This window comes from Pimephales promelas, chromosome 14, assembly GCF_988280905.1.
Source record: "Pimephales promelas chromosome 14, fPimPro1.hap1.1, whole genome shotgun sequence".
NCBI lineage: Eukaryota > Metazoa > Chordata > Actinopteri > Cypriniformes > Leuciscidae > Pimephales > Pimephales promelas.
This window is the reverse complement of record NC_142782.1, coordinates 33,587,498-33,611,399: the sequence shown is the minus strand read 5'-3', so window position 1 is coordinate 33,611,399 and position 23,902 is coordinate 33,587,498. Positions and strand designations below refer to the sequence as shown.

At 38.0% G+C, this 23,902-nt stretch overlaps 2 protein-coding genes across 2 annotated transcripts in view; both read left to right on the top strand.

Annotated features, from left to right (window-relative positions):
* pxnb (paxillin b) overlaps window positions 1-16,215 on the top strand; it is a 33,066-nt gene extending 16,851 nt beyond the window's left edge. Inside the window, 14 exon segments of the mRNA XM_039686800.2 lie at window positions 4,788-4,996; window positions 6,269-6,351; window positions 6,462-6,601; window positions 6,711-6,903; window positions 6,982-7,129; window positions 7,543-8,736; window positions 9,168-9,434; window positions 9,587-9,746; window positions 9,749-9,984; window positions 10,803-10,949; window positions 11,341-11,514; window positions 11,681-11,762; window positions 11,838-11,986; window positions 13,932-16,215. Of these exon segments, the coding sequence (XP_039542734.2) occupies window positions 4,788-4,996; window positions 6,269-6,351; window positions 6,462-6,601; window positions 6,711-6,903; window positions 6,982-7,129; window positions 7,543-8,736; window positions 9,168-9,434; window positions 9,587-9,746; window positions 9,749-9,984; window positions 10,803-10,949; window positions 11,341-11,514; window positions 11,681-11,762; window positions 11,838-11,986; window positions 13,932-14,198 (3,449 nt within the window). The 3' untranslated portion in view covers window positions 14,199-16,215.
* A 682-nt stretch (window positions 16,216-16,897) lies between these two features.
* gcn1 (GCN1 activator of EIF2AK4) overlaps window positions 16,898-23,902 on the top strand; it is a 68,587-nt gene continuing 61,582 nt past the window's right edge. The window contains exons 1-12 of the mRNA XM_039686345.2: window positions 16,898-16,994; window positions 17,821-17,929; window positions 18,798-18,861; window positions 19,705-19,836; window positions 19,927-20,035; window positions 20,139-20,237; window positions 21,475-21,609; window positions 21,739-21,807; window positions 21,894-22,002; window positions 22,815-22,889; window positions 22,970-23,098; window positions 23,777-23,827. Of these exons, the coding sequence (XP_039542279.2) occupies window positions 16,902-16,994; window positions 17,821-17,929; window positions 18,798-18,861; window positions 19,705-19,836; window positions 19,927-20,035; window positions 20,139-20,237; window positions 21,475-21,609; window positions 21,739-21,807; window positions 21,894-22,002; window positions 22,815-22,889; window positions 22,970-23,098; window positions 23,777-23,827 (1,174 nt within the window). The 5' untranslated portion in view covers window positions 16,898-16,901. The remainder of the gene's footprint in view (window positions 16,995-17,820; window positions 17,930-18,797; window positions 18,862-19,704; window positions 19,837-19,926; window positions 20,036-20,138; window positions 20,238-21,474; window positions 21,610-21,738; window positions 21,808-21,893; window positions 22,003-22,814; window positions 22,890-22,969; window positions 23,099-23,776; window positions 23,828-23,902) is intronic.

Below are 23,902 nucleotides of genomic sequence, written 5' to 3'. Positions count from 1 at the left end.
CCACATAGATGTATTTGTTTTAGAGCCTGCCTGACCAATATGGATTTTTGGGGGGCTGATACCAATATTAGGGAGTAAAAAAGCCTGATATCGATTTTCTTCATGTGTATAGTATCAGTCAAAAGTTTGGACACACTTTCCCATTCATGTATTCATGGCCCTGACCCCATCAAACGCACCTGTGATTTATTTTTGGCCGTGACCCATCCATCAGTCATGCATCACTGCATTAGACGGCTATTAGCCCATTAGTCATCTCTTCTGCCGCATATAATGCAATGGTTTAGGCATGTGTGGCATTGCCAGTGTGTGTGCTCTTGACGGTTGTAATGGTTCTGGTGGGCGCGCAGCACCAGGTGCAGGTCCTCTAGGGCCCTGAAGAGTCGCTCAGTTTATTTTCAGTATGTTTGCGCTGATCTCCATGCTGTAAATAGACGGGCTGTGTGCTGTCAGTGCCACGCGGTTGAACAGCAGGGGTTAAACATGGACATTCCCTGTTTTTGTGTGTGTGTTTTGTACAAAGGTCTTTACATGCACATTTTGCATGCAGTTTTTAATTGACCACACCTAATATTTCAGATGAATTTAGGATGCCAGAATTAGTCCCACCGCAGTCCTGCTGACATCAGCAGACGGGCAGACGTGTCCCAGGAAGAGGCTCCTGGGAGTAAAACACACCCGACTGCCATTTAAGGAGCACTTGCTGTATCTGCTGACTTTCTCACATATTTTGCTTGATGATGATGTGAAAAGGTCTCCATTAAAGTAAGAGCATAAGTAAGAGTTCGACTTATTTTTCTCTTGATCTTACACAGGTTTTAATAGGAAAACTTCTGCTTATTTATTTATTTTGTTTGAAAATCATCCAGAAAAACATTTATTTCATTCCATGTTTTGTTCAAGGTATAATTCCCATAATTCCCATAATTATGTGGAATATAGTCAGGATGTTGTAAACACTGTATGTGTTTAAAGTTGTCAGAGCAAGAAAGGGTTAATCGCAAGCCGTCTGCTGTGTGTGCCACCCTGTCACCTCTCCGTCTCTCTTCTCACACACACACACACACACTCATGCGCTCACACTCAGGTGTGACGGAATACTGGGAGACATTCTGGAATTCTCTAAATTCCGTGAGTACACGTTTAAATAAGCCCATGTAGGCAACATTAATGACCATTAATGATACACTTTGACCCTTGTGTAACCAGGATAGTAGCAGACGGTACTCCGTTTCACTGTTAAAAATAGAGCGAGTTCAAGAAAGAGACGGTTTCTGTTTAAAGTTCAAATTTATTCAATGTGTTGTGTCAGTTTTCCAGTGAATGTCACTGATTTTTGCATGACTACAGCTGCACGATTCTGGATACATTTAAGAATCATGATTTTTTTTTTTTTTTTTTTTTTTTTTTAAATAGAGATTGCGATTCTGAATGGACAACTAAACTCTGACAAAACATTACTTGCTGAAGTCGATTTAAAATTTTTTTTATTTAATTTGAATGAACGATTCAATGAGCCAGTCATAAAGACCACACATGTTTCATTACTGGATGAATCAGTGATTTTGAACTCTTTTGAATGCATGATTCAGTGACAAATATTTTTAAGTCACTTGTCGCCACCTATACATGACAACTACTGTAATGTTCGATGTGATCAATTGACATCATTGAGCCGAATCATTGTTGAATAAGATCGCATTGGTTTTTGAATCGAGATTGTGAGTAATCATGTAGCTTCAATGACTAGTTGTTTGTTCTGGATAACATTTTTTTAATAAATAATTTTGAATAAATGAATCCATTTCAAACTAAATTTAGATTCAGATTGATTGAAATGGGCTGTAAAAACCATTCAAGTTCAAATGGATTTGCTGATGAATCATTCAGAGTTCAGACTGTTGAATGAATCAAATCATGAATCACAAAAGGAGTCATCTCTAGCCACTAAAATCTTTTAGAACCGAGCAACTAGAAAATGTTGATCAGCATGACCTTTTAAGCATTTCAAAATGTACACACATTAACTGTTATGCAACATATATTTTGCCTGCATATTTATGCATATACAAAAAATAAATAAAATTGCCAAAGCTTTAGAGAACAAATGAGAATTTCCATAATATCTTTTGATATTTTCAGGTTTCCCATGACTTTGTTGCCTTGCTTAGTTGGCGACATTTAATATTCAACAATATTATTGATTGTGCTGTATTATTTTCATGTTATGACTGTGAAACTGCTTTGATACAATCTGTATTGTAAAAAGCACTATATAAATAAAGGTGACTTGACTGTCAACACTAACTGTCTCTGTATCAAACACTATCAAGATTTCAGGGACTGTGAATGGAAGCTCGGCTTCTCTCTAGGGTTTCATACACTCATCTCTGAGTGTCATTACGATGTCGTCATAGTTGATCTTCAACCATTACGTTTTTATAGCGTCTGCTGTGAGGTTGGTTTTGATGTGTCTGCTCATGGAAGAGTTCCAGTCGCTCAGGTGTCTCTCTCTCTCTCTCTGTGTGTGTGTGAGATCTCTGCCTGTACGGTATGTGACGGCTGCATGGCTATTATTGTCCGCTTGGATGAATGCATGAGAAAAGAGTGAGGTAAGAGCTTTATTAGGAGCTTTAAGACGGCATGTCTGAGATGTCTCTCCGTCTGTCTCTCCAAAGCTTCCCGTTGGCGGTTGTATGCATATAAAGGACAGGCTGGATTTAGAGTAGGCATGGCCAAAATATTTTATATTGATAAATGTATATAACAAAATAATTATAGTTCCTGTAAATCCAACCGCAAAATGATTTAAAAAAGAATCATGCGGTGATGACAATTATAGGATTATACAGTTATGTTTTAAGTAATTTATAACTGCTATTATTAGTTTGCTGTGAAAAATATTGTAAATAACAGATTATTAGTGTTTTACAAGACTTTTTACATGATTAAACCATCATGTTTAATTCAATGTGCTACTTGCATTTCTTTGTAATTGTAAAATGTTATAACAATTTCTGATTTCAAGTCACGTATTTTAACTAGACTAGAGTATTATTTCAAAAAAGAGGCACATTTTAAGTTTGATCGGATTGGTTGCATTCAAAGCCATTGCAAAAGTGAGCACAATGGTGTAATGGTTGAAAACTGCACTGCTGCCATTAAAATCAACACATCTGTCGGTCATCAGTAACAGAGTGGACTAGTTTTGTGTGGTTTGGGTAGACGGGGTTCATTGCTCGACTCGTACGGCAGGACAGCTCAGACAGACAGGGTCATCACAAACAGTGCTTTACAATTCCGAACCAAGATGTCCATGTCTTTCTTTCTTAGGTCGAAAAGAAATTAAGGTTTTTGATGAAAACATTCCAGGATTTTCTCCATATAATGGACTTCAATGGGGTCCAAACGGTTCAAGGTCCAAATGAGAGTTTCAGTGCAGCTTCAAAGGGCTTTAAACGATTCCAGACGATGAATAAGGGTCTTATAAGACCCTTTGAGTCATGACTCGAAAAAAGATTGTTCATTTTGATGAACGAGTTCGGACAGGAGAGTCACGAACGTGCATCACAGAACAGAGCAAGGCGAGTATTTGTGCTTATAAAACTTAAACTTTGTTATTTATTTTTTAAATGAGCGATCGTTTCGCTTGATAAGACCCTTATTCATCGTCTGGTGTCATTTAAAGCCCTTTGAAGCAGCACTGAAACTCTCTTATGGACCTTGAACCGTTTGGACCCCATTGAAGTCCATTATATGGAGAAAATCCTGGAATGTTTTCATCAAAAACCTTAATTTCTTTTCGATTGAAGAAAGAAAGACATGGACATCTTGGATGACATGGGGGTGAGTAAATTATCAGAAAAAAAAGTTTTTTTAAAAGTGAACTACTCCTTTAAGGGCTATTGTTGGGTACAATGTATAGTGGACTACCCAAACCTGAACCTGTACCGCGGAGAGGGATTTGGGCTGGTGCTACAGCTGGTAGAGCTGCGCTGAAGGACTGGATTTAGTAACATGACTGAGGATGGTTAGAAAGGTTGGAATGCACGACTGCGTTGCACAAGCAAACATCATATCTGTGTGTTTGAAGACGCTCTCTCTCTCTCTCTGAAGGAGAGACATATCATGCTACTGTCTCTTATTTTTAACCCTGTTCTTTCAGACTGTTATCTTTGGTCTAGCTGCATTATTATAAAAATATTATCGGTCTTTACAAACATACACTACCATTCAAATGTTTGGGGTTGGTAAGATTATTATTTTTTTTTTTTAAAGAAATTAATACTTTTATTATGAAGCAAGGACACATTATATTTATCAAAATTGACTGTAAAGACATATATAATGTTACAAAAGTATCACAGTTTCCACAAAAATATGAAGCAGCACAACTGTTTTCAACATTGATAATAATCAGAAATGTTTCTTGAGCATCAAATCATCATATTAGAGTGATTTCTGAAGGATCATGTGACACTGAAGACTGGAGTAATGATGCTGGAAATACAGCTTTGATCACAGGAATAAATTAACATTAAAATATTAAACAGTTATTTAAATTGCAATAATATGTCCTAATATTACTCTTTCTGATCGCATACTTCTTTCTAAAACATTAAAAATCTCAAACTTTTGAAAGACTGTTTTTATTTTTTACTTTAAAACTTTTTTACTCCAGCTAAACATACTTTTATATTATGACAGTCAAAACTAAATGATTTGATTCTTTCCCTGTAACTTGAAGGCAATGTACAATAAAGAATTTGTTTCTTCTTTCTGCACAGACGCATTGCTTGCGGATCTCGAGTCTTCCACCGCCCATATCTCCAAGTGCCCAGTGTTTCTACCCGAGGAGACGCCCTATTCCTACCCCTCCGGAGGGCACCTTTTCCAGGATGACTCCCCTCCTCCTCCCCTGCCCCCTCCCCCCTCCGCTGAGGCCCTGAACGGGTCCCTCTCGCCCCGGCCCGACTCCCAGCACTCCTCACAACAGGTTCAGCACAAACTATCTTTGGGCTTTCCAAAATAAGCTAGTCACATATAATATTCACAGCATCTCAGTGTGTCTTGGTCTTGCTTATGGGTACAAATATGTAGTTTATCTGTGGTTCTCTATTGATTTTACTTAGTACCCACTTAGTACCCATATTTTACATTGGGCATTAATTGGTTATCCAACATTTAGGATTAGTTGGTTATTCAACATTTAGGATTAGTTGGTTATCCAACATTTTAAGAAAAAAAGGTTTGGGAATCCTAAAAGTTGGATAACCAATTAATGCCCAATGTAAAATATGTAGTTTATCTGTGGTTCTCTGTTTATTTTACTTAGTACCCATATTTTACATTGGGCATTAATTGGTTATCCAACATTTAGGAAAAAGAGGATTGGGAATCCTAAAAGTTGGATAACCAATTGATGCCCAATGTAAAATATGAAGTTAATCTGTGGTTCTTTATTGATTTTATTTAGTACCCATATTTTTACATTGGGCATTAATTGGTTATCCAACATTTAGGATTAATTGGTTATCCAACATTTAGGAAAAAAGAGGTTTGGGAATCCTAAAAGTTGGATTACCAATTAATGCCCAATGTAAATATGTAGTTTATCTGTGATTCTCTATTGATTTTACTTAGTACCCATATTTTACATTGGGCATTATTAATTGGTTATCCAACATTTAGGAAAAAGAGGTTTGGGAATCCTAAAAGTTGGATAACCAATTAATGCCCAATGTAAAATATGTAGTTTATCTGTGGTTCTCTGTTTATTTTACTTAGTACCCATATTTTACATTGGGCATTAATTGGTTATCCAACATTTAGGAAAAAGAGGATTGGGAATCCTAAAAGTTGAATAACCAATTGATGCCCAATGTAAAATATGAAGTTAATCTGTGGTTCTCTATTGATTTTATTTAGTACCCGGGCATTTTATTACATTGGACATTAATTTTATTACATTGGGCATTAATTGGTTATCCAACTTTTAGGATTCCCAATCCTTTTTTTAACCCCTTTGACCTAAAATATTTATTAATGATTCTCTGATTCTCTGGCTAATGGTCACATCACATGCAGATAATTGGATTTTCATGAGCCCACTGCTGTACAATTTTTTTGTTTTTAAAATAAACTGGTAAATGAACCCATTTTGGATTGTCATACAGCCGTTTAGAATCAATGTATTGCAATGCATTACATTTTCAGTCAGATTTGCATAAACATTTATGCATTTTGGTTTTCTTCTGTTGAAATCCAGTCTCTGGGCCCTGCTCATAAAAGCACGTTGTCTCGGGACAGCAGTCCACCAGCCTCTCATACAGAAGAAGACCACGTTTACAGGTGAGTTACAGTACCACAGAAGCAATTCCGCTTAATCACTCAGCCCTACTTTCTTTGTCCTGCTATAATGAGAAAATGAAACCCTTATTGGCACATTTCTATTTGTCCAGTTTTCCTAACAAGCAGAAGCATTCAGACTCCTCATCCACAGCCATGACTTCTGCCCTGGGCAGCAACCTGTCTGAACTGGACCGCCTTCTTCTGGAGCTTAATGCTGTACAGCAAAACGCCCCATCTTACTCTAGTACAGGTAAACATGTAGACACACTTAAGGCCTGTTCACACCAATAGTGGTGCAAGTAATGCAAAAAATAAGATATAAAACCACATAATTGTACTTTTAAATCTCCTTTCTGCAGAGGATGCAGCACCTCCATTGCCACCTTGCAGTGTTGCCCACTATATCCAGGAAAATGGAGCCCACCCAGGGATCACACTGACACCTGCAGCACAGGACAAACCTCAGAGGAACGGAACGAAGGGGACAGAAGATGGTCGTCCCACTGTGGAAAGTCTTCTGAATGAGTTGGAAAGCTCCGTGCCTTCCCCAACGTAAGATCACCAGCACGGTCATCTCCAGATTGTGGATTTGCATTGTGGGTTTTAATGGAATGTCATTTGCATAAACAGGTCCAGCCCCTGTGCTCTAAGAAGTGATCTGACGGACGGACAGGTGGACACACCTTCGGAAGAGCAGGGCAGAATATCAGCCACCTCTGCTACACGAGAACTGGATGAGCTCATGGCCTGTTTGTCAGATTTTAAGGTGCAGAGCAATGTGAGTGTGTGTGTATATGTGTTACTAGGACAGTGTAAGTGAGTTGAAGAGACGTTGTGTCTGGGAATGTGTTCGGGAGATCTATTTCCAGGACTTACTGCTCGACAATCTGGGCTACGTTTGCCAAAAAACATTGTAAACAGATTGTAGAGACCTTTGGTGCCAATGGTGTCTACAACGCTGCTGTAGGGAAACTCAGTCCTGACCTTTTCTTGCTCATCTATGACTTCTAGCTTCAGTTCCATCTCATTGCTTTAACATTGTGTCCAGAATCTGTTTGGTTTTTTTCCTCAGCTGTTCTGTACATCTCATTGAAGCTTTTTCTTAATTATTTCTCATTCTCTGCCTCCCTTAATCTGTCAATCTCTTCTGTTTCCCCTCTTTCTACCCCTGTGCCCTCTGTATGTCTCCAGCCAAGTTCCTTAGGCTCCCTGAACTCTGAGCCAATGTTTGAGCAAACTACTACCATTGCTGAAATCCACCCTCCTCCTACGACTGCTGTGTCCAAATCCCTGTCCCATACCCTCCCAGTGGAACCAAGCCGACATTCCCCAGGTCTCTCCCCTTCTTTAAACTTTGATCTGCACATCGTGGAGGAACCTGGTGAACCGGGGGCTGCGCCTCCACCTTCCTTTCGACTGTCTCCGCCTGCAACATCAAGTCCTCGTTTTTCTCCGGTATCTGACCTAGGCTTGGATTCTGCCATAGACGTTTCCGCTTCCCTGCTCACCTCTCAAGTTGAGTCTCTAGTGGTTCTGTCTCAGACTATAACCACGACTACTTCACCCGGAGTTCGCGATCTTTGTTCCATCTGGGAGGGAAATCCATCTGCCAAACTAACAAGCTCTGGTCCGAAATCCTATTCACCTCTCCAGAAGTCTTCCCCAGCGTTCAGCAGAACCCCTGAACGAGTTAGTCCAGTGATGACACCTGCATCTATTGATCTGTATCTCTCCAGTTCTGAAGCAAAACCTTTGAGCCCAGTGCCATCGTTTCCCAGATCCCCAATTCCTACAGACTCTGGATCACCATCTCTGTCTCTTCCCAAAGCTGTTTCACCTCCTCTATTCCTTTCCTCTTCCCCAGCTTTAGCGGCACCCAAGTCTCCAAGCCCAAAACCATCACCAGGACCGCCTGAGCCAGCTGTTTCTCTCAAACCCCTTCCTCCGTCTAGACTTGAAACACCAACCTATGAGCCTTCTCTTGACGACGCCTTAGATAAACTTCTTGCCATGAGCTTCAGCAGGCCTGAGAACGAGATCACAACATCAGCAGCTTGTTGTGTAGGAACACAACCGGAAGTATACGAGGAGACGATAGTGGCGGCGGATCGCGGCGACAGTCATCTATACACGCACACGGAGAGCGAAATGGGGGACGGGATCTTGGAGGATCAGTCGGACTGCAGGAGTGACATTGACTGGGCTGACATGGAGCTGAAGATGGCTTATGAAGGACCTGATGGCTCCATGACCCCCATGACTGAAGCAAGCTGGATGGATGACTCTCTCACTCCCTCGTCTTGCCCTGGAACTCCAGACGGCCAAATGGACCTTCCCATGCTTCAAATGGCTGGTGCAATGGACCGGATCTCAGCCTCAGGACACGTATGGATGAGACTGCAATGCTTGTTGATTGAGAATGCTGTGTGCTCTGGAGTTATTCCAAACAAGGCTTGGAGTGGTTTGTTTGCCGGCATGTAAATTAAACATTTTTGGCTAAAAGTTGGAACTGTTCCTAACTCTGTACCCTAAATTATCCTTCTTCTTATTCTTTAATTTTCACTTTATTGTAACTGCAAGAAAAGCAGATGCACTTGAGTGTTGGTGTGTGTGCACTTGAAAACCAGTGGTACCTCTGTGCACTTGATAACCAGTGTTAACTACCACAATTTCCGTGCTAGAAATGTCGGATTCTGCATCTGGATCGCATCTGAATGCTTCCCCAGATCCCTGCTTGTTGTGATTGGTTTCTTTTGGAAATAAGCACCAATTCTCACAAGGCTTGTGGCATCTCAAGACGTTTACTGCTGTCTTAGATCAAATCGGTGATTAGACGCACCAAGGAGATTCAAAACGTCCACCCTATGTACCGAGATGGCCTGATACGTAGGAAGATGGGTCCCCTCATTTTCCACAAGAGCAACTCCCAGGACCGGCTCATTGAAGAACTGCAAGGCAAGCTGGGAATAGCCCGTAAAGATCGTCCGAAAAAGCAGCAGCCGGACGATTGGCTCACAGAAGGCGTCATCGTTATGTCCAACCCCAAACGCTCAAGGGAAGACCACAACAAAGAGGTGGATAAGGTAGACGGGACGAATTTGCGCATTTGTGCAGAAAATTCTGTTTCCATTAAATTGCTTTAAAGTTTCTCTATAATCACCTGCTTCTTTCTTCTCTATTCCTACTTTCCATCTCTTCCTCTCTCTTCTTCCGTCTGATTGGTGTCTTCCTCTAGATAATCATACCGCCCGAGTCTCCTCTTCCTCAGAGGAAGGTGATCCTACCTCCCCAATCTCCCCCGATCCCTCGCCCGCCTCCTCCTGCTGAGGAACCAAAGCGCCCCCCTCCGGTCAAATTAGCTCCTGCTCCTATGCCACCTCCACCACCACCCGCCCCCTCCCCCCTCCAAGAGAGCCTACCCCACCTCCCCAGCCAACTCCACCTCCACCTCCAGTTCCACCCAAGCCCCTGACCCCCGAACCGGTGGAACTTCCAGCTCCCTCCCCAAAACCCAATCCTGCACCCCTGCCCATCCCCACCCCCACCCCACCACCTGCCTCTGTGACCCCGCCCAAAGTGCTGGCGTCAGTGGGCTGCCAGACGGAGTACGACCCGCTCTTCCCTCCGTTGCAGGTGCAGACGTGCCGTCATTGACTAAGCATTGACTGTCTTACTGTCCTCTCCTAGAAAAATCACAAAACTTTAATGGATTTGTAAATTGAATGTTGTATGCTTGAGGGCTTGGAGAGATGTGTATGTTTGTGTGTTTCGAAAATGTAAAAATGCAGAAAGTTTTCGGGTGGTCGAGTTAGTGTAAAGAGACAGAATATACAGTTTGGACAATATAAAAGCCATTACGCCTATGGAGAGTCCCCACCAAACATGTGTGTGTGTGTGTGTGTGTGTGTGTGTGTGCACGTGTGCGCGCATCCCTCAGCCTCTTGTCCTGGTCATAAATATTAGATGCACATCAGCAGTTTGGACAAAGCACTTGGTCTGACAATAATTTGATTGGATTTGATTGGATCCAATTGAATTGGATTTCCATTCTTTACTAAATTATACTGTAAAATTTTAAATACAGTCACAATTCGTTGTGTTGGTATAATTTTGGGTTAGGGGGGTGTCATTTCTACAATAAGTACATAGTATGTTCATGCAAAACAGGACTGTAAAATAAAGTGCTACTATATTACCATAGTAATCAGGGCTCCGATGGTGTGAGGACCCTATTGGAATTGCTCCGTTTATTATATATATATATATATATATATATATATATATTTATTTATTTATTTATTATTTATTTATTTATTTTTTTTTTTTACTGACGCCTCAATGTTTTTCAAGTTTTAGGTGCTTTAAAAGCTCCCTGTGTTTTTGTGCTTGAGTAAACATTTTTTTGAAGACATTTTTCTTTTGATTCTGACTTTTGTCCTATCTATCTGTAGATCATGGCCCAGGGGAAGGGTCCACACGGACAGGTTAATAAACTAGACAACATGCTGGGCAGTCTTCAGTCTGACCTCCACAAGCTGGGAGTGCAGACGGTTGCTAAAGGAGTGTGTGGTGCCTGCTGCAAACCCATTGTCGGCCAGGTGAGAGTTGCAGAGATATACACAAACTATATATCACGCAATTCTGATAAAAAGTCAGAATTGGTAGAAAAAAGTTGCAATTGTGTGATATATAGTGGCAATTGCATGGTATAAATTCAGAATTGTGAGATATAAACTAGCAATTCTGACTTTTTTTCTCACAATTGCATGTTCAAATCTTGCAATTCTGACTTTATAACATGCAATTGCGTTTTATAAAGTCAGAAATGTGAGACAAAAATTCACACTTATCTTTTAAAATATGTTTTATTCTGTGGTGGAAACAAGCTTCCATAGATTTTAGCTGTCAGCCAAGATTATATGTTGTGTGTTTAGGTAGAAAGAGTTGTTCACATCTAAACAAAGGTTGTGTGTGTGTGTTTCTGTACAGGTAGTTACTGCGATGGGGCGCACATGGCATCCAGAGCATTTTGTGTGTACACACTGCCAGGAGGAGATTGGTTCCAGAAACTTCTTTGAGAGGGAAGGACAGCCATACTGCGAGAGAGACTACCACCATTTATTCTCTCCGCGCTGCTACTACTGTAACGGACCCATACTGGATGTGAGAACCAATTTTGTAATTTGATTTTTCAGTGTGAACAGCAAACAAAGCTCATCAAATCGAATGCTTAAGTGAGGGTTATTACCCAGTTAGAGTCATAACTACAATAAATACATAGTACACTGTTCATGCAAAACAGTGAAAGCAAATTTTTCTCACGTCACAGAAAGTGGTCACGGCGTTAGACAGGACGTGGCATCCTGAACACTTTTTCTGTGCCCAGTGTGGGGCGTTCTTTGGTCCTGAAGGCGAGTAAACACATTTTTCTTTGTTTTCTATTATTGTAAACTTATTATAAATCCAACTTTGTTGTACTTTTTCAGGGTTTCATGAGAAGGATGGGAAGGCGTACTGTCGTAAAGACTACTTTGACCTCTTCGCTCCTAAATGTGGCGGCTGTGCTCGTGCCATCCTGGAGAACTACATCTCTGCCCTGAGCTCTCTCTGGCATCCAGAGTGTTTCGTGTGCAGGGTGAGGGAGTGTATAATTAAAGGGATACTCCACCGTTTTTTTCATATTAAACTATGTTATTCCCTTAACTAAGACGAGTCCATACACACCTCTCTCATCTCAGTGCATGCACTCAATCACTCTGGCGCGCGACACACTTTGATTGCACTTAAAGGGTTAGTTCAGCCAAAAATGAAAATTCTGTCAGTATTTACTCACCCTCATGTTGTTCCAACCCCGTAAGACCTTCGTTCAACTTCGCAACACAAATTAAGATATTTAAGATATTAAGATCGCTCCTGTATACTAGTCTATAGGCTTCTTGAGGGAATGACTCTTGCTGGCATCGAAAAGTCATTAAAGACATCGTTAAAATAGTCCAAGTGACTACAGGGGCTCAATATTAAGTTTATCAAACGACGAGAACACTTTTTGTGCGCAAAAACAACAAACATTTATTTCAACTGTTCGTTTATTTCTCCCTCTGCCTCGAGTCAGGTTACTAGTTTAATAGCATAAGCTTCTGCTATTGTACGTCACACGCATCACACACACATGACCAGCGTCGGCCAATAGTGAGCCTTCGTGTGATGAAGCTCTACGCAATCACACTACGTTAACTGACTACAGGCCCATAGAGAAGGAAGTGAATAGTTGAAATAAAGTTGTTATTTTTGTTGTTTTTGCGCACAAAAGTGTTCTCGTCGTTTGATAAACTTAAGATTGAGCCCCTGTAGTCACTTGGACTATTTTAACGATGTCTTTAATGACTTTTCGATGCCAGCAAGTGTAATTCCCTCAAGAAGCCTATGGACTAGTATACAGGAGCGATCTTAATATCTTAAATATCTTAATTTGTGTTGCGAAGATGAACGAAGGTCTTACGGGGGTTGGAACAACATGAGGGTGAGTAAATACTGACAGAATTTTCATTTTTGGGTGAACTAACCCTTTAACTAGCCCAGTTCATTCAATATGGGCCAAGCAGAGAAGTGAGACGAGAGAGGTATGTATCATCTCCTCTTAGTTAAGGGAATAACACAGTTTAATAGGAAAAAAACGGTGGAGTATCCCTTTAAGAACATTCATTTTTAGTTGGTTTATTGCTTTGGTTTGGAAATACACTACTACCAGTTCAATTCCGAGTGATTACAATTTTTATCGAGATGTCGCTTCTGCTCAACAACTAAAATACAGCAAAAACAGAAATAATGTGATATATTATTACAATTTCAAATAACTGTTTGCCATGTTAAATATATGAAGAGTTCAGATGCAAAAGTCTCTAAGTGCCATTTGAAATTTTCTTCTAGAATGATCATTTTTATCAAGCTTGTGTATTTAAGTTCAGTGATTTCACTTAAATGGCAATGATAATTACCTATTAATTGTTATTTAAGTGAAATTACTGAACTTAAATATACAAGTTTGACAAAAATCAACATTAAAGAAGAAAATTTCAAATGGCATTTAGAGGCTTTTGCATCTGAACTCTTCATATTTTAAAATGTAATTTTATTCCTGTGATCAAAGCTGTATTTTCAGCATCATTACTCCAGTCTTCAGTCACATGATCCTTCAGAAATTGCCGCTCAAGAAATATTTCTCATTATTATCAATGTTGAAAAAACAAAACAACTTTCTGCTTAATATTTTTGTGGAAACCATCATACACTACCATTAAAAACTTCAGGTCAGTTTAAAAAAAATAAATGTATCACAAGCAACTGTTTTCAACATTGATACTAATCAGAAATGTTTCTTGAGCATCAAATCATCACATTAGAGTGATTTCTGAAGGATCATGTGACACTGAAGAGAAGACTGTAGTAATGATGCTGAAAGTAATAATATTTTACAATATTACAGTGTTTTTGATCACATAAATGCAGAAAAGACCGTAATAAATCTGAATCGTTCCGCACGTGTGTGTATCAGTGCTTTAACGAGTAATGGTGTGTTTCAGGAGTGCTTCACGCCCTTCATCAACGGCAGCTTCTTCGAGCACGACGGTCAGCCCTACTGTGAGGTCCATTATCACTCCCGCCGCGGGTCGCTGTGTTCCGGCTGTCAGAAACCCATCACGGGCCGCTGCATCACCGCCATGGGCAAGAAGTTTCATCCCGAGCATTTCGTGTGTGCCTTCTGCCTGAAGCAGCTCAACAAGGGCACCTTTAAAGAGCAAAACGACAAGCCTTACTGCCAGGGCTGCTTCATCAAGCTGTTCAGCTAGAATGATGTGTGTTGAGTATGATTTAGTGTAAAGTTTGTCTGTTGTTGTGTGTGTGTGTGTGTGTCGTTCAGGTTTATGTCTGACTCTCGACATCCCTACATGACGGTGCTGGTTAGGTTGAAAAGATAAGAGGGTATTTTTGAGAAAGTTTTATTGAGAAAGTGCTCACTGGTTGAGCTGCAGAGAAACTGTTTGATGAAGAGAACGGTTCTGGAGGGATGATGGGAAATTTAAGTTTGAGACACAATCGACTGAGAACTGGAAATCAACCGAATAACCAACTCGAGCCAATAGTCGCTGGGTGAATTTCATGAACAGATATCCAGGTCATATATCAGCCCCAAACCAAAAGAAAAACACGAAATTACATTGTACGGTAAAAATATTTTAGGACTATTAAGAATTTTTTGTATTGCGCCATTGTTTTCAGAAAAATTTAACACATTTAATTGAAATTTTGCACATTTATATGTGCATTTTTTTTCATCCAAATTCTCATTATTGTGATGCAATGATGCTGTAATATAATAAAAAAAATCTGCCAATAACAATATTTTTATTATTTTAAATTTGAATGAACTTAACAAATAATGCCATTGTGTGTACATTCTTCATTGTTAATAGTCCTAAAATAGGCTTCTTATAATTTATTGTTATTTATTGCTATTTCTTTATATTTTGGAGTGAAATATGACCCGGATGTGTTCTTGACGCCCGAAACGTTTAACATTGAATTCCACCTCGACGAATTGCTACTTTTAGTGCCTTGTTTTGTATTACAAATTTGACTAAAAGACTTTTAAACTATATACTAAACATGTAGTTTTGCATACAAGATATAACGTGGCGTTTCTAATCTACGTTGAAGTTGTATTTTATTACAGGAACATATGGGGTTAAATAAGATTACCACAGAAAATCATTTCTGCTCATCCTTCAGGTTGTTAAATCTAATGAAAAATGTATTTACAGTCAGTTTTGAAAGTAGTTAACTATGATATATATATAATTAACCCATAATATTCCTTCGAATGAACCAGTCACATAATAAAAATGACTGTTTTATTCACAAAACAATTACTACACAACCACTGATGATTCTGATCATCCTAGAAATCAAAGATGTGATATTGTTCATCGAAATAGCTGTGATTTTCAACTCTCGAATAGAGTATGATTTGATTGGAAATGAATATCCAATATTGTCTTGACACAATTCTAGACAATATTGTAACTGCTGTATTATGAAATTGTGATATTATACTATATTAATCCTTTTTTTTCTTTCTCTCTTTCATTTTGCATGGAAGTCTTAAGTGTCTTTCAGTCATTTTAAAGGGCGAGTTTGGAAAACTTGCTTTGATGGGTGAACCGATGAACACTTTCTTGTATTTTAAGAAACATGATGTCGTCACTGGAATAGAAGTGCTTTTTGCGATCAAGAGTATTAAATCTATATATGCGGTCCCTGATGTCTATTGTAATGGTGCGGCTTTCTGGATGCCTGATTGCGAATATGATTTATTGGATGCGTTGGCCGAATATACCAGCAAGTGTTTATTAAATGAAAGCTTTTATATGACCCGATGTGCCAGAGACACTACTTTGAAAGTAGAGGATAATTGCTTTATTAAATTGACTATTCTTTGATAACTCGATTGTAATAATCCGTCCTGTCTGTTGCTGTTCGTTTTGCTCCTAATCGCTTTGTGCCAAAAGAAATCTAGGGATCATATGATGTCCTGATCTGTTTTAATCACACATTTACACTGGTCGGATGTTGTGCCTTTGTTTATTTTGAGATTTTCTATCATATAAATCGATCTGATGCTTTTCTATTTCTGTTCATGAGTGTTTTAGTATCCCTTTACACATTTGAGCATATACCCAATGTGAAAACAGCTATGCATATTTTTTTTTCTCCTGTAACACTGTCACATTTTGTCCTGTGAGTATCGGTTACTGTTTCAATTCATGCAATTATATACAAATAAATCTGGTGTTTTAATGCACTGAATATTTTCCTCCTAATGTTGTTTTTTATTATTATTAAAATAACATATTTGTACGCAAGATAAGTGTTTTTGATCACACTTTTTGTTTGCTAGATTTATTAATTTTTATATTTATTTATTTTACTTGGTCTCTTTCATTTTAATGTATATTGATTAAAAAAACACTATATAAAATAAAAAGACAGCTTTATTAAAAGAAGAGAAAAAGTTTGAGCAGTGCTGGACTGGCTCCCTCTAGAGGCGCTATGCGGAAATTACAAACTCAAGCCCTGAGAAGCACGTGGCTCTTGAGCATAGAAATATACACTAGATGTCACCTTGGCAGTTCATTAGAACGAATGCGTCAATAGAGCCGCCATCTTGGAACAGGGGAGCCCCTCCACTTTAATGCATCAACGTCAATGTAGACAAAGGTCTGACGGAAATAAAATTATCATTTTTTTTTTGGTTCGTTACATGGTCAGACATGTATTAACCATTGATTCCAGAAAAAAATTAAAACATTCTACTTAGTTCAGATTTCATTCGTGTGAACATCATACAGCTCAAGAGTCCGCCACCATCAATTAATTCCAAGCAAAGGCAGAAAAATCAGCGTTCCCTACCTACTTCCTATGACAAAACGCCTGTTCCAAGATGGCGGCGGTTTTGACGCATGCTTAGAGCCCCAAGTTGACGTCTAGTGTATATGTCTATGGCTCTTGAGGACGGTAATGACTCCGGAAGTGACGACTTAAATCCTTTCCAGATCGAGGCCGGCAAGATGGCGGCGGACACGCAGGTTGGTGTGATTCGAACCGCTACTGCATGATCGTTAAAACTCAAACTTTTCTTCTGCATCTCACCACTTTCGTATGAGTTTTCTCATAAAGATGACGTGTGATCTGCGAGCGCGTGATGTCCAGACACACCAGAAAGCGCTGTGCCCAAGCGAGTGCGTGAATGTTCATTAATAACGACAAACTGAGCATTAACGATAGCTCAATTGCATAATAACCACATTAATTATGATTCTACTGTAATGTGGAGTGATTAAAACTGTTGTAAGTGTGTAACCCACTTAAATGCGTATCTGTTGATCTCAAACACGCATTCACTTCAGTTTCTCTCAAGAAAGTGCTAGAAGTACCATGTTTTGTGTGGTAAAAACATGTTTTTTTTAAACAATTTAACACTATATTATTATTATTATGAACCTCAAAATGCTGTGTAACTAACGTATACTGTAGCACATAAAAAAGCTGGCCAAACCACACAAATCACAAACTGTACCACAGCAATCATACATTGAGTCTAAAATACTAATGTAAAAGTATAATAAATGAATATCCTTCTGCCAGTATATGATGCTTTCATAATCGTGCATTTGTTTTATAAGAACGATGACTAACGATGTTATCTCGAGCTTTAATATAGTATCACTAAACGTAGTGATAATTATTGCAGTGGAATGATGTTTACCATGATGAGCTTTTGTAAGTTGTGCTTAAGATACTAGAAACAGACCCATATTTTCAATATAACTCCAATACATGATATATGATTATGATGTGATGTGTTTATTTCAATCAGCAGTGCTCTGATGGCTGTTATTTGTGTGTTTGTAGGGGCAGGTTTCAGACACACTGAAGAGATTCGCTGTGAAAGTCACTTCATCCAGCACTAAAGAGCGCAAGGAAATTCTTGGAGAATTGAAGGAATGTGTAAAAGGAAAGGGTGAGTTGATCTGACTAAAGGAATAACATGATTTTTCAGTTGCGGTCAAGCTCCAAAAATCACATAAAAACATTGTTAAAGCTTCATAACAGTTGTCCGTACCACTCTTACGAAATTTTGGTTCTCTTATGCTCATCAAATACAGTAAATCGTGAAATAATTTTGCAATTTAAAATAAAAGTTTTCTATGTGAACATATTGTAAAATGTAATTTATTCCTTTGATCAAATCTGAATTTTCAGCATCATTACAACGCTAAAAAGACGTCACATACAGAAGTTACATTACGTGTTTATTTATAGTTTGATCTGTCAGTGAAATTAAAGGAGTAGTTCACTTTTAAAAAAGCTTTTGTTGATAATTTACTCACCCCCATGTCATCCAAGATGTTCACGTCTTTCTTTCTTCAGTCGAAAAGAAATTAAGGTTTTTGATGAAAACATTCCAGCATTTTTCTCCATATAATGGACTTCAATGGGGTCCAAATGGTTCAAGGCCCAAAAGAGAGTTTCAGTGCACACTGCAAACTGTTCAAAGGGCTTTAAACGATTTCAGACGATGAATAAGGGTCTTATCAAGCGAAACGATCACTCATTTAAAAAAAAAATAAATAAAAAAGTTTAATTTTTATAAGCTCAAATGCTCACCTTGCTCTGTTCTGTGACGCACGTTTGTGACTCTCCTGTTCGAACTCGTTTATCAAAATGAACAAATCTTTTCCAGAGTCAATTCGTTGAATGAACCAAATGACACGAAAAAAGATTTGTTCGTTTTGATTGAACAGGAGAGTCACAAACGTGCACTTGGCTGTGCCTAAAGGGCTTGTCTGAACTGTTTATAATTATTTGTGGTTTAATTCTCTCTTCAGACCTTCCTGAGCCGGCCATCAAAGGACTCTGCAAACTCTTCTATCTCACCCTGCACAGATACAGGTGTGTGTGTGTGTGTGTGTGTGAGCGATCTCTATCTTTTAGAGTCTACGGCCCATCCTCGCAACGGACCCTCATCAGAAATTAAGACTGCTATAGATGCAACATGTATAAAGGCCCAATTTATACTATACTGAAGTATTATTTGGACAATATTTTTAAGTTTGCTTTCTACTCACTACGGTACTTTTTTTATGTATAAATTATTTATTTAAATTCAAACTTTATAGTTCACTCATTTATTTGAATTAAAGTTGTAATATTTATTTTAAACATATTATTACTACTTATATCATTTTATAATAATCTAATTTCTATCATTTTTATTATAAAAATAAAATTTTTAACAATTCATTTATTTTATTTATCATTTGAACTTCTTTTTTTTTTATACAATATTTTTCTCTAAACTCTTCCGCTGACCTCCAATAATAAGACCATATTATGCCCTTTTATAAAGTCTCGATATAGTTTTTGGACTGTACTAGAAAAGATTTTTTATGCATGAATGTTCAAAAAACACATTATTCTCCGTTGTTGCGACTCCTTTCTTCCTAGTCTGTCAGTAACGCTCTGTTAAGTTCCCGTCTCATTGAAGCCCCTCCTTCTGAAAAGCACACTGTGCTCTGATTGGTCGGCTGGAGAGGTGTGTTGTGATTGGTCAAGTGCGTCGAGTGTGTTTGTGAAATGTCCCGCCCCTTTCCATAACCGCCAGTTTCAACACACTACTTACTAACTCAACCAGGCCCCGCCCCTTTGTTTTGCGTATGGAATATTGTGACATGTCCTCTTTAAAACATGCGAGAGGGATTTTCTGATGAAGGTGGATTTGATTGGTCTTCTCAGGGATGCCGCATCCCGACGGGCTTTGCTGTCGGTCATCGAAGTGCTCGTCCAATCACAGCCTGATGCCGTCGCGAGCAACCTCCCCCCCGGTCTGCTCAGCTGCGGGGTGGTCAGCAGGGGCGGGATGCCTGGGTGAGCGACCGCACACATCTTATGCTAATCAGATGCAAATTTACCCAAGCCATGATCTATACATACGATATAATGTCAAAAATCCCTCAGGAAGAGCACAGCGTCCGGAGCCTGCTGCGCCCTGCCATGGACATGTCTGATCGTCCGCACCGTGTTTCCCACCGCAGACAAGAGAGAAGGTGCCAACTGGAAGAAACTGGTCCGTTGCTTTCGTGTGTTTATTAATCACAGCTTAGTTTAGCCGTCGGTCCGAGATCTCTACATGCAATCTATCCAATCATATTCTCTGTTTGTCCAATCAGGTTGAGGTTCAGAGTTTGCTGCTGGCTGAGGCGGTGGGCGGAGCTTCTGGGAACGCGCTCAAGTCAATCAGCAAACGCTTTCACAAGCTGTGGAAGGAGGTAGAGCTAAATTAATTCAGTCTGATGTCTCGTACAGTGTGGTTTAAAAATGTAGGCTCGGTAAGATTTATTTGATTAAAAATACTGTGATCTTGTGAAATATTATTGCAGTTTAAAATAACTGTTTCCTATTTGAATACTTGTAAATGTAGTTTATTCCTGTGATGAATGAAAGCTGAATTTTCAGCATCATTACTCCAGTCTTCAGTGTCACATATTCCTATTTAAAAAAATGTACAAAGAAATTATTTTCAAGAGGTATCAAGAAGCACTGTAGTGAAAGTAGGAGTACTCCATTGTTTATGTTGTTTTTCTTTGTTTGTTTGCTCAGTCATTTTTAGTCGTACTTTTTATTTTGTTTTTTTATGTTTTGCTGCTTTTATATATCTGTATAGGTGTATGGATGTATAGAACAACATGATGATAATAATAATATGTAATTGTAAATGTAAGACTGTAAGAATTTAAGGGGTAGGAGTATATAAGTTTTACTTCTTCCTACTCCTTTTCGCACATATAATAGAAGTATGTCAACAGCAAAGAATTATACATATATATTTTTGCGGCTCATTTGTTTAGATTTTTCCTAAGTTTTTTAAACATTGTTTCATTTTATATACTTTCTTTTTATGTTCGAAATAAAGATTTCAAATTCATAAAATTAAAATTCACATGATCCTTCAGAAATCACTCTAATATGAAGAAACATTTCTGATTTTTATCAATGTTGAAAACAGTTTCAAACTGCTTCATATTTTTGTGCAACTGTGATGCATTTTTTTGAAATGGAAATCTTTTGTAAATTTATAAATGTTTACTGTCTTTTTTTATAAATTTAATGCATAATTTCTGCATTAACATGTGTCATGTTAAATGTTTTTTAACACATTTTTTAATCTTAGAATGTGTTATTCATATATAAAATATTTATATTTATATATAATATAGGTTGTGTTTTTATATATATATATATAGTATTCACGTGCAAATAATTCTTAAATATATACATGCATGCATATGTATATATATATATACCAAATAATTATACACAGCATAAACACATATATTACGTAAACACAAACTTTTATTTTGGATGTGAATTAATCTTTGCACAGCTCTAATATATATATATATATATATATATATAAATGAAACACGGTTTAGTGCAGTTTTAGTTTTGTATTTCTATTTAAGTTTGTATTTCTATTTCTATTTAAGTTTGTGTTTGTGTGTGCAGACCCCGGGTCTGGTGGATCAGTACATGAGCACTCTGCTGAGTCTGGACCAGAGCTGTGTGTCTGTACCTCTGCTGGGAGTGTGTGTGGACTTCTGCACTGCGCAGAAAGACATCGCCACCATCAACAAACACAAGGTGATACACTTACGCATTTATATATGTTTCAGTATTTATTCATATTTTGATTTAGCTCTTTTATTATGACATAAACTGCTATTAATAATTTAACTTTTATTTAACAATATTAACACTGTTGTGTTTTAGGCGGCTCTCTTGGACCTGTACATGAAGACGGTCCTCATGAGTAAGACCAGACCGCATCCGCACATACTGGTGAGAATCTGTGGCAGGACTTTGTTGCATCAATACTCTTTGCAGTGTCGAGATCATAAAACCTAAAGATGAATGTGTGTGTTCAGGAAAAGAGCGCCCCGATGCTTCGTCACATGACTCACTCTGAGTTTAAGGAGCAACTGCTGCCAACGTTACAGAAAGCTCTGCTGCGTAGCCCGGAGAACTCCATTCAGAGTGTGTGACACACACACACACACACTATATTTATATATGTATATTTAGACACACTGTATACAATATTGCAGTTAATGTTTATTTTATTTAAACAACAAAAATGTTTTGTATGGTTTTAGTTAAACATAATAACTCTGCTGGATTTTAATTATTAACATATATATAACAAAATTATATATATATAAAAATGTTTTCTACCAGTCCATAGATAATTGCTTTTGTTTATAGAATTGCTCACATGAGATAGTTAGTGTATTAGTGTCAATTACAAGAATTGTTTTTTAACGTTTTTTGGAAACCTCTTTTTCTACAAAGCATGAACAAGATATTTCTTATTACTATACTGATCATTCATTAGGGCTTTGGGGGTTCATTAGGGTTAGGGCTGTGCAAAAATTAATTGCATCCAAAATTAAAGTCTGTGTTTACATAATATATTTGTGAGTGCTGTATATAATTATTTTGTATATATAAATACAGACACATGCATGTATATATTTAAGAAAATGTGTTATTCATATATAAAATATTTATATAAGATTAGATTATATAAGATTATATAGATTATGTATTTATATATATATATATATACAGAATTTAAGCACAAATAATTCTTAAATATATACATGCATGCATAGGTATTTATATATACAAAATAATTATATACAGCACACACACGTATATTATGCAAACACAGACTTTTATTTTGGATGCGATTAATCGCAATTAATTTTTGCACAGCCCTAATATAAATATATATATATATATATATATATATATATATCAATCTCTGTTATTGGTCTTTCCTCCAGCGATCTCCTCCATGTTGGCGTCTCTCACACTCGACCTGAGTCAGTACGCGCTGGACATCGGGAAGGGCATCTCCAGTGAGTCGTCGTCAGTGATTGAAAGGTTGGTCTGAGGGGTCACATGCAGGTTTAATGTGATGTGTGTGTGTGTGTGTCAGGTCAGCTGAAGGCCAATAACCCAGAGCTCATGGACCAGGCGGTGGCGGCCCTTCAGAATCTGGCCCAACAGTGCAGCGACCCGAGCGCCGTCCAGGACCTCGTCAAACACCTCTTCGCCATCCTCGGAGGTCAGTGACGACTTTCAAGCTTTCAACGGTCATGTACTCTTAAAATTATCATTTCTAATAATGGAAAATACATAGAAATCATATTAAAAATCATTCATATTTTAATAGTGAATGTATACACTACCAGTCCAAATTATTCATGTTTTTGAGCATCAGCATGAATTTTCAGCATCATCACTCCTTCAGAAATCACTCTAATATGCTGATTTGATGCTCAAGAAACATTTCTGATTATTAATGTTGAAAACAGTTTGACTAAAACTTGACAGAAATACACATTTCAAAAGTTACGGTTAACTAAAATGATACTACATGCTAAAAAAAAATGTAGATGATACTTTTATTAGGCAAGGATGCATTAAATTGATCAAAAGTGACAGTAATGAACATTATAATGATACAAAAGATTCTATTTCAAATAAAATGTTAATTTGCATGTTCTATTCATCAAAGAATCCTGAAAATAATGTATTACAGTTCCCACAAAAAATATTAAGCAGTAAAAACTGCTTTCAACATGATAATAATATTAGGAACCATTATTAATAATTATTAAAAAATAACATGGAATCTCAATAAAAGTATAATATGAAGCATATCCAATAATCATAACACATCATCTGACACACACCACCAGATCCTGGTCACTTTTAAAGCAGGATATGTTGTTTTGCACAGGCTCCGAGGGGAAGCTGACTGTTGTGGCCCAGAAGATGAGCGTTCTCTCGGGTGAATATCTGCTCATTACACCTGTTTGCTTTTCTTTTCTAAAAGCTACTCTTGAATTAAAGTGTGAGTGTCTTT